General features: G+C 46.4%; 2 protein-coding genes across 3 annotated transcripts in view; both read left to right on the top strand.

The window, feature by feature from the left end:
* Positions 1 to 3111, top strand: part of LOC144178994 (cytochrome P450 3A41-like) — a 34733-nt gene extending 31622 nt beyond the window's left edge. Inside the window, exons 12-14 of one of the 2 annotated variants that reach the window (XM_077707154.1) lie at positions 871 to 1017; positions 1115 to 1277; positions 2915 to 3108. In XM_077707154.1, the coding sequence (XP_077563280.1) occupies positions 871 to 1017; positions 1115 to 1277; positions 2915 to 2992 (388 nt within the window). In that variant the 3' untranslated portion in view covers positions 2993 to 3108. Of the gene's footprint in view, positions 1 to 870; positions 1018 to 1114; positions 1278 to 2914 lie in introns of both variants that reach the window. The other variant, XM_077707155.1, reaches the window with a different exon arrangement.
* Positions 3112 to 3779: 668 nt separating this feature from the next.
* The window catches only part of LOC144178993 (cytochrome P450 3A11-like), a 33783-nt gene continuing 20750 nt past the window's right edge, over positions 3780 to 16812 (top strand). Inside the window, exons 1-5 of the mRNA XM_077707153.1 lie at positions 3780 to 4031; positions 8232 to 8328; positions 10968 to 11020; positions 12914 to 13010; positions 15741 to 15857. Of these exons, the coding sequence (XP_077563279.1) occupies positions 3964 to 4031; positions 8232 to 8328; positions 10968 to 11020; positions 12914 to 13010; positions 15741 to 15857 (432 nt within the window). The 5' untranslated portion in view covers positions 3780 to 3963. The remainder of the gene's footprint in view (positions 4032 to 8231; positions 8329 to 10967; positions 11021 to 12913; positions 13011 to 15740; positions 15858 to 16812) is intronic.

Genomic DNA, 16812 nt, shown 5'->3' with positions numbered 1-16812 from the left:
ATGCCTAAAACACCCTTTTCATCAAATCTCCGGTTTACTGCCCTTCGTAACATCACGTACATAAATTTTTAAAGGAGGCCCCGCTGCAGTCAGTGATTTTGGGATCTCCTTCTGTATACCCTAACCCTTTACTCAACCTTCTGTTTACAATAAAATCTTTTGACTTGACTTCACCCAATAGAATCGGCGGTAATGCACCCAGCTGCGGAGACGCATTTTCATGGACAGAGATGAATGCCCGGGTTGGTTGCTTCCGAGCTGAAAAATAACGCGTGTTCCGCAATCAGCGCATCACGCCTCAGTGAGAGAGGATAACTGAAGTTTATCTAGACCGATATGTAAGCGGAGGGCGCTGCGAAACTGGCGTATTGTGATCAGATGTGGCAGAACTTCGTCTGCGTGGCGCGGATGCGTGGCTGTAAATACCCCCGTGATTGTTCACGTGCTCGACTTAGGTTTCCGGAACATACGACTGACCAGTTATACTAAGACCAGAGCATACGCCTCCGTGCTGTGTAGGTTTGACATGAGAAAATGCAGTATTTCGGACGCGATCCAGGTGTTGATTTCGGGGGGCAGTGAACCTCGCGCATACGAGAGGTACAGAGAGTGAGGAATTGAGTCTAAAGGAACGGGATTTCGTATAATGTGACTTTAGTCTTAAAGGCACCGAAGCTGCCGCCATGTAACTCTGGCGCGACTGCGGAGTGGGTTTCCGACTTGCTTGACAAGATGAAAAGATTTAACAGTAAACTTGAATAACTACATGCCGTTTCCATTTACATATGTCAGAAAGGCAGAATGCACGATTAGAGCTCCCCTTTCGGGAGAGTCATGTAAGTGCTGACGAGAATGTATGTTTTTGTTCAGAATTGAGCGGCGGTCCATGATTGATGACTACGTTCTCGGAGATACTGGAGTTAAGCTGAAGAAAGGCGATTTGGTCGTCGTTCCAGTGTATGCCATGCACCACGACCCTGAATACTTTCCCGACCCGTTCACCTTCAACCCCGAAAGGTAATACGAGACAGCAACTCACTCATTCAGATACTGTGTTACTAGAAGGTACACCAACTAGGGTGCCAGGTTTGCTGCAACCGTAAATTCGTTGCAGGTTCGACGAAAAGAACGTGGGATCCATACAGCCATACACGTATCTGCCTTTCGGAGCCGGACCTCGCAATTGCATCGGCATGCGTTTCGCCCTCCATGTTGTCAAGTTGGCAGTGCTCTACACTATTCGCAATGTTCAGCTGGTCCGGACAGAGAAGACACAAGTGAGATTCACCTATAACATTTTAAAGAAATAATCAATTAACAGGGAGATCGAGGATTTTACCATGAGCAGCTTTAATGGTTGTATTTAAGGCTGCCAAAAATGCAGTTGGCGCGGAGATCAGGTCGATCGTTTTTACAACGTACGTGCCGCTACTCCGAGCGGAGTGGTATCAAAGTAATTGACAAATGGTTACACACATGTTTTAGAAAGATAGGGTTTGGGTCGGTTGCACGCTGTTGGGTGATATACTGCAGGGAGCGATGTCCGTCTACCGATGACGTTGTCGGCTCTGAGCTGCGTGGGATTTTCGATGCGTGCAGCAGATTTAGTTGTGTCCTTCCGGAGTGACGACTCGTGTACTTTTTGATGAGGTGATTGGAAGAGCCTGGTGCAGCTCACAAAATCTGCAGTTCGACCAGTCTGCAGGGGAAACTACTGAATGAGTTTCCAAGGTAAAGTTTCAGGCCTGATCAAGGCGGTATTAGAGATGCATATTGTCTTTACGGGCGAACAAAATGCATCACTTGCTTAGCCGGAGTCCGGTTTTTCAAGCTATGCTTGCTATGCGTTTAGGTTTCGGTGCCCGTTGTTGGTTGTTTTCATTTGCGGCCTCCAATTCTAACCTGTGAGTGCTTCTTTCGATGTTTTTTAAATCAATGCGGCCAAAGGTGGGCAGTAAATTATATTTTTGTTCTTCTACATACCGAATGCAGATACTAAAAAATAATAATCAATATGAAAATAATACGGACTCACATAAAATGACGTGAAAAGAACAGCGCAAGTTAGATAGAATAGAGCTGAAACAATGGTGAGATCATTACTTCCGCGCCACCTCAGGCGACTTTGGAACGCACTTCGCGAGAAAACTAAAAGTGTGCTTCCTACTGGAAACAAACACATGCACAAAGAAAACGGTCTATAATCTGCCTGGTTTTTGTTGTTAGGCCACGGTCATTATATTTAAAATTCCATAAGGTACACACTGCGAACCGAGTCACCTTACCGGGAGACTTACGTTGTATTGCGAACACTGAACTTTTCAAGGTTTTGGCATTCATTCAATAGCGCCCTCCTATTGTTCATCTCTTAAATTCCTCTCCATAAAAAAAACAACGAACAATTTCAAAAGTAACCGATAATATTACGCCTTTGCATGTCTTCGTCTGTACGTGGAAACACCTACTTTGCAAGAATTATGAACTAAATTCCATTCTGTCAGCCTTTAATAACAATTGTCATGGGCGAAAATAGAAACATGAGAATAAATTTTGGGTTCATACGATGTCTCAGAACGCCTGAAATGTTGTCGGGTTGCATAAAAAATTTCCAAGCCGGCCACTACTGCACGTATTCCCGGTTCCTCGATTCCCGCTGATTCGTAACAAATGGCATAGGTTGAAATAAAATTTAAACTTTTGTATTCACGTATGTAAGCAGCCTTAAATGTCCGTTTGAATTTTCTAATTTGCTCTTTGAGGCGATTGGGCTCCACAAAGGGTTACTTGGATTAAATCGTTAATAGCTTGGCGGTAACGCATGTAAATTTTTATGTTCAGTAGTGTTTTTCTCCCAAATAAAAACATTGTTCATGGAGTTTCAAGGAATGACTGCTTCCTTTTCATTTCTTTCTAGGTTCCACTGGAGTTCCAGAAGGGATTCACTGTCCTCACCGCGAAAGACATTACGCTGGGAATCAGGCAAAGAACCTAGGCGATGGACGGATGTTCAGTTTATTGTCTTCTTGAAATTCAGCATGAAGACGGCGTTTCAGCAATGTATCAAGCGCAGCCAATAAAAATTGAATGAGTACCAATAATGATTTATTAAATCATCCTGTAAACATGAATTTCTCAAGCCAAAATATGTCCCGTACAAAGTGTTCAACAGCCTCCGCAATTACAAAAAAAGTGCATTGTTTTTATTCATGACATCCCAGTTCCCCTAAGGTACGTCTATATACGGGCATGTTATTCTATTATAGTTGGTCAGACGCCAAAGGTTCGGAAGTCGTCGGCGCTTGACGCCATGACAGTTTGATCAAGATTGCGTGGCATCCAGCACCGCACGAGAAATGCTTTTATCGATCTCTCACACACTGCAAGACCTAAGCAAGCATGTGGCGTGCCGAGCAGGGGAGCTTAGAGGTGCTCGCAAACTGCACCTCAATGCACTGGTATCGGTCCCTTAGCCTAATACCGCCAATACAGTCATGACCTCAATCACAGGCCCCTTTACAATACACATTCATCGACAAACACAATAGAGGGTGTTTCGTTGAGCCTGTTGTTGATGGTGTTCGTAGCCCGCATATGAAAAGTGGCCAACAGCGTACATCCCACCCAGTTGCCACCATATATCGGGCACGTGCCGAGCCGCCCCAAGAGCGAAAGCGGACCTTGACACTTCCTCCCTCTTCGCTACCGTTTCGTCACATCTGAACCGGCTGCCCTTTCCCTGCCTTCTGGGCGGGTGTTTGATATACACAGCAGCGCGGGACTTCGCCACGACCGCACGGGGCTGTCGTCCTGCTCATTGCGCGCTCGCTCACAAACGTTGACCTTCTCTGTGTTAAAAGGATATTACCGTGTGCATTGCCTTCATCATTCTGCTGTGTTCGTACCAAGGATCCCTCTGACAAAATCCACAAAACTGGCGTGGTTGTATAGCGCGTTTTGCCAAGCATGACGCTATTACTCGGCTTGCCAGAATGGGTGGTTCTCGCTGTGACAGCCTGCTTCCTTCTGTATTTGTGAGTATCTGTCTTTGTACCACACGGGAAAGCTCTGTTTATGGAACTCGCGCAAGTATTTCGCCGCCGATTTACTGTCATCGACCAATCGCGGTCGGTTTCGCGATGTAAACGAGGACTAGTGCGAACAGCGCCGTTATGTGGCAGTATTTATTGGCCCCTGCAGGTAGTAAAATATTTCGAATCAGAGTTATTTTACTTCAATGATACATATTCAGAATCAAAATTATTTGGTTTCAGTCCAACCTTATCTTTAGAATACACGCTCCAATACTTTGATTGATTGATTGTGGGGCTTAACGCGCCGACGCAACGCAGGCGATGAGGCGCGCCGTAGTGGAGGGCTCCGGATTAATTTTGACCACCTGGGGATCTTTATCGTGCGCCGAAATCTCGTACACACGGGCGTTTTTGCTTTTCGCCTCCATCAGAAAAGCGGCCGCCGCGGCCGGGATGCTCCAATACTTTACTCGAAAAAGAAATAATGCATTCTTTCTAAAGGAAATAATATCATCGACGATTCTTCGGAGCTTACTGCTCATCAAGAAATGAGAAGTGTAGACGAGCTCGGATGGCTCTTGTTTAAGGCAACCGATTATTTTCAAATCGGACGTTGCAGGCGTGTGCCACATGCCAAATTGGGACACGCCTGCAAACTGCGCCGCCCTTCTAATGAAGTCGGTGCAGTCGAATTCTCTCTTCTATCGAGGTGTGACCTAGTCCCAACACAAATGCATGCATTTTAACTGGGTGATTGGAAGCATGTCGTTAGCTTGCTTCGCTTAGAGCGAACAAGCGAACTGTAGGTAATGCTCACGGCAGCGCACAGAGCGGGTGTGTCCTTGACCGGTGCTTCTTTTAAGGCGGTTGAGTGTGACTGGAAGCGCACAAAGCGGGTGTCACCGGCGCTTCTTTGAAGGCGGTGACCCGGAATGCCCCATAGTTCGACAAAGCGGCGTTCTTGTCGTTGTCGTCCTGTACAGAAAATGTCCGCGGTGGCAAAGAGTAAACAAACAAAAAACAATTATGGTATTTTATCTAACGCTGGTCTCCAGAACGGTATTTAGGTGGTTTAACACTGCTCTACCGCAGCATGTGTTCAGCGAGGAAAAAAAATACCCACTGTGTGCCCAAGCGTGGCAGGCAAATGTGACGGCACGTGAGTAGAAAGGGTGCACTCCATCCACGGAGCATTCTGATTCCGGGAAAGCTGTGGAATGCAGTGTCACCAATCTGACTGTGTAAATAATTTGCGCCTTGAGACGAAGGCGCGAAAAAAAAGAAAGACATTAAAGCAGGATGTAATTGTAAAGACGCCTGTCATTCAAAACAACCTACAAAGCAAAGAAACACACGCAAATATGACACAGCCGAACAGAGGTCTGATAACTGCCGGCAGGCTTCTTTGCCTTCAAACAACGTAAACAGACTGTAGTAGCCCGATGAATTTTTTACTCCACTTAAAACTCGATACCGTGACGCTACACGCACATGAGAGGACCATATATTGCCCCGCACCTCTTACTATCAGCGTACATACTCCTAAGACAGCAAACACAAACATTTCACAATCACATAATCCTCTCGGAGATCTCATCATCCCTCTTTACAACAGACTGCGCGCACTGCAACTCACCATCACGCATTCTCTAGAGCACATAACCTGAACCCCATTAACAAGCAATCTCACGAGCAGTGAGAGTCTGCGCTAACAAGCTCGGCGGCGGAAGTTCAAGAATCCCTGGTGCAAAGATCCTTGCATTCGGCGCAGGATCACGGCCTGCTGGCCGTGATCCTGAGTCCCAACACAAATGCATGCATTTTAACTGGGTGATTGGAAGCATGTCGTTAGCTTGCTTCGCTTAGAGCGAACAAGCGAACTGTAGGTAATGCTCACGGCAGCGCACAGAGCGGGTGTGTCCTTGACCGGTGCTTCTTTTAAGGCGGTTGAGTGTGACTGGAAGCGCACAAAGCGGGTGTCACCGGCGCTTCTTTGAAGGCGGTGACAAGCAATCTCACGAGCAGTGAGAGTCTGCGCTAACAAGCTCGGCGGCGGAAGTTCAAGAATCCCTGGTGCAAAGATCCTTGCATTCGGCGCAGGATCACGGCCTGCTGGCCGTGATCCTGAGTCCCAACACAAATGCATGCATTTTAACTGGGTGATTGGAAGCATGTCGTTAGCTTGCTTCGCTTAGAGCGAACAAGCGAACTGTAGGTAATGCTCACGGCAGCGCACAGAGCGGGTGTGTCCTTGACCGGTGCTTCTTTTAAGGCGGTTGAGTGTGACTGGAAGCGCACAAAGCGGGTGTCACCGGCGCTTCTTTGAAGGCGGTGACCCGGAATGCCCCATAGTTCGACAAAGCGGCGTTCTTGTCGTTGTCGTCCTGTACAGAAAATGTCCGCGGTGGCAAAGAGTAAACAAACAAAAAACAATTATGGTATTTTATCTAACGCTGGTCTCCAGAACGGTATTTAGGTGGTTTAACACTGCTCTACCGCAGCATGTGTTCAGCGAGGAAAAAAAATACCCACTGTGTGCCCAAGCGTGGCAGGCAAATGTGACGGCACGTGAGTAGAAAGGGTGCACTCCATCCACGGAGCATTCTGATTCCGGGAAAGCTGTGGAATGCAGTGTCACCAATCTGACTGTGTAAATAATTTGCGCCTTGAGACGAAGGCGCGAAAAAAAAGAAAGACATTAAAGCAGGATGTAATTGTAAAGACGCCTGTCATTCAAAACAACCTACAAAGCAAAGAAACACACGCAAATATGACACAGCCGAACAGAGGTCTGATAACTGCCGGCAGGCTTCTTTGCCTTCAAACAACGTAAACAGACTGTAGTAGCCCGATGAATTTTTTACTCCACTTAAAACTCGATACCGTGACGCTACACGCACATGAGAGGACCATATATTGCCCCGCACCTCTTACTATCAGCGTACATACTCCTAAGACAGCAAACACAAACATTTCACAATCACATAATCCTCTCGGAGATCTCATCATCCCTCTTTACAACAGACTGCGCGCACTGCAACTCACCATCACGCATTCTCTAGAGCACATAACCTGAACCCCATTAACAAGCAATCTCACGAGCAGTGAGAGTCTGCGCTAACAAGCTCGGCGGCGGAAGTTCAAGAATCCCTGGTGCAAAGATCCTTGCATTCGGCGCAGGATCACGGCCTGCTGGACGTAAGAAGCTTTCCCCATCCCCGTCCCAGTTGGCACTTCACCATGACGAGTTGGCACTTGACCGCCAGTTGACCACGATTAGCACTGTAAACTGATTTATGATGGCTACGTGGGTCATTTCGCTTATCATTTCATGAAAGCGAAAGAAAGATATGAAGATGTCTCCCGCATAACAGTGTCATCAGGTCGGCTCACAAGTTAACCACGAATACGTTCAACCTTTGGGTGCCATTAAGACGCCGCGCAAGCGAGAATGTAGGCGTGCGGTTCCTGCTAGACTGTGCAAAAAACACGGTATGAGCCCCCCCCCCCCTTACTTACTCGCGGTTTGTATTCCACCCCACGGAGCCTATGGGTTGCTGCTAGACCGAAACCATCTGGTTGTTGTGGGTGTTGACAAAATATGTGAGTAACTGGTGATTGCTGATGTCCAGCCTCAATTTCCCTCAACAATTTTGGCCAACAATTTTCCACAATGCCGAGTACAAGGTATGTCGTGGCTATTTTTCACAATCTTACTTCCAGACGTAATTTTTATTGCCTCGGCAAGCTGCCGCTTTTATCAAGAAGTTATTACGTGCTTATTCATGCTGTACACCGATATGTTTAACGCCTCCGGGTTCAATAAGTCGATTGCAAATCATTCAAATCATTCAAGCAGTAGGAATGCTATACTGACGACTCCTGCCGGAGAAAAAGCGAACGCCGGGCGAAAAATTTCAACCGATGAAAGCTAGCTGAACATTTATGGGCTTTACATAAAAGTTCGCGCGAAATTCATGATGCGGTGAGAATATCTTCTGCTATATCCTTCGCTTGCGCACAAAGCAGAACGAGAAATGCATTTTGCTGTATCCGCGTTTCCCAATTTTTCGACATAAGGGTCTGCACAAAACATGTAAAATCCTTTACAACCAACCCCCGCTTGCACTGTGAAAACTCCGTAATATCGATATCGTCAACAAAGATTCGGCCATTGCTTTGCCTGTGTTGCTTTCGCAGGCACGTGTCAAGGAGACGGAACCACTGGAAGGGCCAGAACGTTGCATCGGAACCGTACGGTTTCATTTTTGGACCAACATTGAAGCTGTTATTCTCTGTAAGCATTTGATCCTACGACCTTCTTACACCTCCCGGTAGCGTTTGTACTTTGAAAAACCAGTCAGTTTGAGTAGGGAACGTTTTTGTACAACCAGTTTTTCCGTTCTCCAAAAGTGTATAACACCCAGCGAAATAAGGCTCCCTATACGTATTTAAATTCTTGAATGTTTAGAATATGCCCGAAATGGTCTCAGTGTTTTTGTCGCCTTACTTATACGAGGTGAGTGGTTTGATTGATTACGAAAGCCTTAAGGGACCCTGAAAAAGACCTGTCTAACTCTTTTGTGTCGGCATTGTGTACTTGGCATGATGTAAATATTTATTTTACTAGTTATCAGAAATCTATACGGCGTTAGTTCTTGTGTACAGCTTGGAAGAAGACAGCTTACCTTTAAGGCTTTAATTGTAGCTTTAAAAATTACTGCAGTGAAATCAGGCATGTTTGCATCAGCATCTGGTGCTCTTTGAGCCTTTAAGGTTTCGTATTTCATCAGTCCATGGTAAAAATAAACTTTGTGCTTGCTTACAGACAACTTGTGCCGGTTAAATGGGCTTGCCATTTGTTAAATTTGGCGCTTGAATTTTATCAGTAATGTCGTTCTACAGCCAACGTCACTAGACCAGAGAAAGGGGTACAAGAAATGTATCATTTTCGAACACCTTTGAAAACGCGTGCGTTTGTTATGAAAAGATTCAGCAGGGCAGGTATTCTTTGCGAGCTTTAACTTCGCAAGGCTTATAGTTGTTACCATTTATTCCTCCTCAGTGTGTCTTTAAGACTCCCGTTTGAAGATGCTGACGTACAAGTTTCAATTTTTTCTACGACAGAAAAACAAGAAGCGTGAACATAAACATGAACGCTTATGACTGTTCTCTGATTAGGATATATTTAAGCTTTGTAGATCGGGGCCCCATTTTTGGATTGATTGACTGCAGGGTTTAGCGCGCCGACGCAACGCAGGCGATGAGACGCGCCGTAGTGGAGGGCTCCGGATTAATTTTGACCAGCTGGGGATCTTTAAAGTGCGCCGAAACCTCTTACAGACGGGCGTTTTTGCTTTTCGCCTTCATCAGCAAAGCGGCCGTAGCGGCCCGGAATCGAAGCCGCGTCCTCGTGCTCCGCAGCACACCGCCTTCGCCACTGAGCCACCGCGGCGGGTGGGGTTACTTTTCTCGCTCGTGCAGCTGTATCTGTAAAAAATACTAAATTGAAGCGCTAATCTGTATGATGACTACGATGTTAGTTAAATCACCAAAGAGGTATAAATTAGTAGGTATAAATTGAGCCACTCATCCAGTGTGGCTCAATGCGAGCATGTTTTTCCAACGGGTTTTTAGATGCAACGCATCTTTTTAACTCGCCTTGTCCCGCGTTGTCGCAGCGTAGTCCGCATCCCTCCCCCATTCTCCTCACCACGGCAGCTGCACGCTCCACCGCTCTCACCGCAGCGCCATCTGTGCGTCAGCGCGGTCAGCGCGCAGCTTGCGCTCGGCTGCGCTCGCTCCCGTCGCCGTGCCAGCTGTGCGTTAGCGCGCAGCTTGCGCTCGGTTAAAAATTTACACCATCTTCCCGCGAGGCGAACCATGGGGTAGATGCGACGCATCGGGGGTGAACATGCTGCGTAAATAGGATACACAACAACAGCAATCCACACGCTGACATCGCTAACATAACGGAAATGCAACGGCAACCCCCTATGCGTTGCATCTACCCCATGGTTCCCCTCGCGGGAAGATGGTGTAAATTTTTTAGGATGTATGTTTTGCCTGCCTTTAAAGCATCGTGCTCTCAGTGTCTGTGAAATTTTCAAATGAAAGGTCAACTACATGTGTTAGCTGCATGCATTAGTCGTGTATGTATGTATGTATGTATGTATGTATGTATGTATGTATGTATGTATGTATGTATGTATGTATGTATGTATGTATGTATGTATGTATGTATGTATGTATGTATTACGTATTTATGTGCAAGCATGCATGCATATATGTGTGTATTGATGGATGGACGGACGGACGGACGGAAGGACGGATGGATGGATGGATGGATGGATGGATGGATGGATGGATGGATGGGTGAATGGCTGGCTGGATGGATGGATGGATGGATGGATGGATGGATGGATGGATGGATGGATGGATGGATGGATGGATGGATGGATGGATGGATGGATGGATGGATGGATGGATGGATGGATGGATGGATGGATGGATGGATGGATGGATAGGAGTTGGGTTGGACGGAGTGGACTGATTTATTGTATGGTTTGAACGCGCCGACGCAACGCAGGCGATGAGGCGCGCCGTAGTGGAGGGCTCCGGATTAATTTTGACCACCTGGGTATCTTTAACGTGCGCCGAAATCTCGCACACACGGGCGTTTTTTGCTTTTTGCCTCCATCAGAAAAGCGGCCACCGCGGCCGGGAATAGAACCCGCGGCCACTTACTCAGCAGCGCAACGCCTTTGCGACTGAGCCACCACGGCGGGTACGGACTGGACTGGATCAGCATGTTTACTACTGCCTTCTTACCTGTCCGGAATTAATTAGCCCTATAGCAACACGTTCTCCCTTGCAAAAGCATCTCTCCATTCCTATGTTGGCGAATTCATATTTGCTGTTTGGTTTTAATTTCAGCCTATACATGAGTTGGACAATGCAAGATACAAGAAATACGGAAAGCTTTTCGGGTGAGTAACAGCACTGTATCAAAAAGTGAGAAAATAAAAGTGAGACAAAAAAATAAAGCCCTAGTGTGAAACCATAAAGCTCGACTGTTGTGTGGCTGCGCCAAACACACCTACTCATCCTACCGGTACGGAACGCAAATGATTGGTTCCCCAGTTGACTACAGTTGTAAGCACCGTAAGTAGGTCAGGGGACAGAGGCACTTGATGAGATGTATGTCAATAGAAGTAAATGTAAATGATGAGATGTATGTTAATGAGATGTAAAAGCGATGAGATGTATGTCAATAACGAAAAAAATCAGGAGGCTCACGGCGACCCATTGCGTTAATTATAGCATGGCGGTTCAGGTCCCGCTGTTGACAGCAACCTATTATAAAACCTTCTAGAGATGATAAAGCCGTTCGTTTGCCCTGTTGCCTTTCCGGAGAACGTTTGTTTTAAACTCCTTAGATTCCTAAACTCCTTAAAATTAAACTCCTGGAGGGCCTCGAGGTGTTCCGACTTTCTTGCGGTGTCCTGCAGTGCTTCACCACAAACGTATCCGAACCGGTGCTGAAAGTTGCGAAACCTGCATAGACCCGTTGTAAGCCCTGGGACGCCAGCAAATGGGCACTTTGCCCTGCAACCGCGCTGTTTATCGGGCACGCCGGTAAAAAGCAGTAGCTAATTTCTGGCGCTGCAAAAGAATTTCGGTGGCGGTAATATGTGGTCTCAGATGGGGTTCGCAAAAGCATTACCAATCCGGCTATGCAGGCGTTAGTTTACCTACCGCCATAGGGGCGAAGTTGACATAGGCAAATCTCTTAGGGTAACGGGTTTGAGCAAACTCAACACAGTATATTAAATCACACGCGTTGTGTAAATAAATGTCATGGGCCCACCACACTCTATACAATAGCTGGTAGTCCAAAGCAGGTAGCAGGTGTTTTCAGCCTCGCACTCCTGGCGACGTAGCTGGTCATGCCGTCAGCGGTTGACACAGTTCGATCCCCGTGATGAATATTATTCTCTGGGAAGTAATTGGTCCTAGCGAGCTTCTCACTGTGACAGTACAGGTGGAGATTGATAAAGGCCGCCTGATGCTGAAATTATTGGTTGCACTTTGATTACTTTGTTCTTTGACAAAGCATACCGGCGGCGATTGCCTTGGATTCTCTGCAATATATTGGGGTGTGATCTATCCAGTTTTTCCTCAGGCTCATTAGTTTTTAGCGCTAATTTAGAGTTGTGAAGTTTGAACCGAACTGCCTACTGCTAAACATGCGCCTTTTGGGTTTGTGTGGTTTCTTGACCCCAGTGAAATCCAGACCATCACCCTTTCGGCGCTAGTGTCCTTTATGGAGGACACCACCCCAAATTCCCTTCGATCATCGAGAACAAAGCCAGAACTGCTAGTGTTCTGGGAAAGAGTTCTTCAAGGACGCCACTGGCGATGTATATCACTGTTTTGGGTTTTTTTCTGCAGCTGAACGATAGGAAGAGGAGGGCACTGCAGTGAAGACCCGGATGACGTCGCGGCAATCCGTATAGGACTGCAGTCCCAGTGGGACCAAATGACTTGAAATTTATGAATACTTGCGATACCAGCTTTATTTCTTGTCTGTAGGCTCAGTGATTGGTAAAATTTATGAAAACAAGCAAAAAATGTTTTGCTTGAAATTTAAATTTTAATTACCTGGTGACCTAATTAGATGTCATGCCTGAAAAATTGCTAATTCCACCACAAGCCCAATTCTTCGTTTGTAAGCTCATAAGGTCCAAAAGTAAAACAAACATACAGAAAAACGTTTTTCGCTAGAAGTACAAAATCTGGGGCTGAAAGGGCTGATGGCTTCCTGTTGAATGTTCAATATTCTGAATGACCGTTTCTTTACGTTCGTTTTTCACTCACAGCGCCTTCGAGGCTGGCAATGTTGTTCTTTTCGTCGGAGAGCCCGAGCTGGTAAAGCAGGTTATGGTCAAAGACTTTCCATCATTGCCCAACCGAAGGGTGAGTAAATCCTTTATGGCTGGCAGGGTGGGATCACGCTTTTAAATGGGCTGTTAAAAAGACCTCCCATTTGGTGGCTCACTCAACCAAATTGTCAGCCTGGAAGACGGTTTATAGCGTGAGCTACACTGGCCGAGGTTGAGCAGTTTCGCGTGGCTCCTGGAGAACCGCGCTGCGCAAGCGCGGCACGTGGCGGCCTGGTCCACTTGATCATCACGCGACGGGTGGCCGGGTGTATACCGATGGCTCGTGCGTCGCAGCAACACCGTGCTGCGCAAGCGCGGCACGCGGTGGCCCCGTCCACTTGATCATCACGTGAGGGGTGGCCGGGTGTGGAACCGATGGCTCGTGCGTCGCAGCAACACCCGCATGCGCCTATGGAACCAGCTTAGCTCTGGGGCGATTGGTGACGCTGCGCCGGAGCCGCTTGATAAATATACATGTGACATAATGCGTATACCGTGTGTGTGTAATTGAAGTAGCAGTAAGAATGATAATGAAGCCAATCCTAGACAACCAGGAAAGCTAAGAATAACCAGCTGTACCTTAACTCACGCTACGTATATCCTGGCATAACCGAGCTAAGCAACTGCTATTTCTTTAACTGAGGATAAAACATCTTCAAAACTGCATAATCTCGCGTTCCAGGGCGTCAGTAGAAGTGAAATAAGGGATACACTAATACAGATTTGTGAGTGTGTTAACAGCACGTCAGCCTTCTAACCATGCAACCAAACTAAACTCGAGGCGACGCTACGTTAACACAACCATGTTTCTTGAACATGGCTGTGGTGGGCGACCACCAATTGTACAAACAAGTCATTGTTACGTAATAAAGACTTGGAAAGAGAGTGGCTCCGTAAGTCGCGACAGCGTCATTTGTTTTTTTTTTATAATGGACAACGACTGTTTAGAGCAGACATAAAAAAATGACGTCATTTAAACTAGGTCAATACAGTCTTTTGAATAAACCCAACTTGTATTTCGCCGCATCGGCACTTTAGCATGAAATGACTGCTTTTAATGAGAAAGAACTTTTACACTACCTCCCTGGATTTCGGGGGCTCTAAAAACCGTAGCAACAACGTCCACATCGCTAAGGTGCGAGCCGAAATGCGGGGTGCGAAACGGAAGAAATGGGACGCGGGCCAGCGCCGACGCGAAATTAGGCTTAATGTTAAGCTTTGAGGTCTCGCAGTGTCCAATGCGATACCTGCACACTGACGCACAATGGGTTTGGAGTTGCTTACCAGGTCGCTGAGCTTAACGTTATGGCTGCGAAACGTTAAACCTAAACATTTGTCTAAAAGAACCTATCGTCCACCCCTTTAGAGGTATATAGAAGGGGAGAAATATAGAACACATAGGGAAATTGAGCACGATGACGTCTTCGGCCCACATCTAATGCCACACAAGCGTCGATGCCTTCGGCAATTCGAATCAAGCTCGCCGACCATGGCACATAACTGCAGAGGTGTGTTAGAAAAAACTTTATCAAGCGGCTGTTCAGCTCGACCATTTCAATCATTCAAGAATTTCAATCAAACACTCGGCAGGTCGGCCACAAGAGGCCTGTGGCATACTCTGAATCCTGCGTCCGTACCCTGAAGCCTAGCCCAGGGCTGCGTATATACACAGTCTGCGCTTTATAAGTAGTACCGTAGGATGCATTCGCACGATATTGCGGGGTTCGCGCAAAAACCATATGGTTTTCGAGGGAAGCTTTTTATACCCCACTTGCGCCGTAGATCGCTGCACCACAATGCACTGCAGGACGGCCACCTTTACACAATGGGCTTCCACAATGGCCACATGATGATGATGATGATAAGCGAAGGCACATAAAGCACCTGAAGAGACAAGCGCTTCCCGTGGTCGGAATGGAACTTTAGTCCCTCATGTTATGTATCCGACGTCTATGCGACGGCGCCATTCCGACACGGCCGAAGCAGTTTGGATTTTGGATTTGGAATTTCGCTCACGCTGCATTGGAGAAAGCTCCGCGTTTAATCATATTTCCCCTAAGAAAGCTGCTTCGATATTTTTTGCATGAATATTCGGACAGTCACAGCCTTCTGTGTGAGCGATGTTAAGCATCCAAATGGTAATAAGCGACCTGCATATTTTAGAACACGTTGATTGGTGAGATATATGACGCTGTACCTTAATTAATGCAACAAGTGCATTATTTCATCCGCATTTTTTGTACTTCTGCACCAGTTATGCACGAGTGCCTTTACGTGTCCAAGCCACTTCCCACAGATACTTTCTCCCAACAAATGAGCCCATTTATTTGTCATGATAACAAAAAATAAATGTTTTGCAAGTACAGGATTTCTTTCAATATACATTACGTGGCGTCTATAATTATAGCGCTATGCTCGGGTACAATTTAAGAACGACAACGGAAGTTGCCCCTGCGCCTCATAACAGCAGCTTGTCGTTCCTCCGCGGTGCACAAATAGCGTGCTACTGCGAGTATTTTGAGCGTGATAGCAGTCCTTTTCGCGGTTTTGCTGACTTAATCTGCCTATAAAGTATTGCGGCGATGACGAAAAAACCACGTGAGAAAAAGCAGAAGCTGTTACCCTTTGAGACCAATTTCCGTTCAAAATGCGCGCGCGCGTCGACGTCTGGATCCGTCGCTACGGGAGGCGTGATACACTACATAAGCTATTGCCGTTGTTAACCTGTACCCGAGTACACCACCTCATGCGTTCTCTCTTACAGCCCTTCAAGTTCTACGACCCTCTGCTCGATAACATGATGAGCAGCGTTTCTGTTGAGCAGTGGCGCAAGATCCGACCAGCCGCGAGCCCAGCTTTCTCCACTGGGAAGCTTCGAAAAGTAACGTTGGATATCACCTTCTACTTCTGCTTCCTTTAATGGTTAAAACAGTGTGATAACTTATTGCTCGGAGCAAAAATATTTGGGTCACACTAATCGATATTAGTGTTTCCACGAACAGCTCTATTTTATAGTGAGAGAGGGCATTCCCTTTTTTAATGTCACGGAGCTACGCTCGATGAACGTCACCCCACTAATCTGCTTGGATAGGCGGGATTGAGATCCTTTTATTAAGAGAAATTAGAACCTGAACTCGGCTCATTCTAGCCCTTTCATGATCTATTCATGTTAATATGCATTGTGTGTCAAGCTTCTTCTTTGAATTTTTTGTGGTACAGAAGGCTTAGGATTGGCCTAGAAAATGTCAACAAAGGGTGGACCTACAAACAAAAACACCAGCGTTTCAAAACTGCTTCAGATGAGATGTATACTATATTGGTTACCTATTTGCGTAGCTATTCGTATCAGAAAAAATGTCATTTAAAGTTTTGTTAAGCTTACAGAACCTTCGTCGTGTTTGAGGCAAATTAAAATGTTCTCGAGTTTAAAGCCCACGTTGCTTTTTTCTAATTCCGTACTTACAAATGGTGTCATCTTGAAATCGAAGAAATGGAATGAACGTAAAAGCTGTCGCGGAACGAATACGAAGCCGAAGCTTCGACAGTTCATGCTAACGAACAAATGTGCATCACATTTACCAGCAATACGGTAACAATCATATTTTCGTTATCTAAAAGACCAGCCAAAATGCAATCTGATCTGTCTGCTGAAAAAGAGTACACAGAGTGGCGAAGCGTAGAGACAGGATCGAGAAAGGGACCACTAAATGAAGACGGCCAAGGCTATGGAGCAGTTCTGGTCATTCAACTCCCCGCAAACCATACAGTCTGTAGCTGATGTTTCTCAAGGTAGAATAAGTCACCCATCAACACTTACTCTACGCTTTATTCGCCAT

The sequence above is a fragment of the Haemaphysalis longicornis genome, unplaced genomic scaffold (genome assembly GCF_048455015.1).
Source record: "Haemaphysalis longicornis isolate Haplotype H1 unplaced genomic scaffold, Haemaphysalis longicornis Haplotype H1 scaffold_4, whole genome shotgun sequence".
NCBI classification, from domain to species: Eukaryota; Metazoa; Arthropoda; class Arachnida; order Ixodida; family Ixodidae; genus Haemaphysalis; species Haemaphysalis longicornis.
This window is presented reverse-complemented; position numbering and strand designations above follow the sequence as displayed.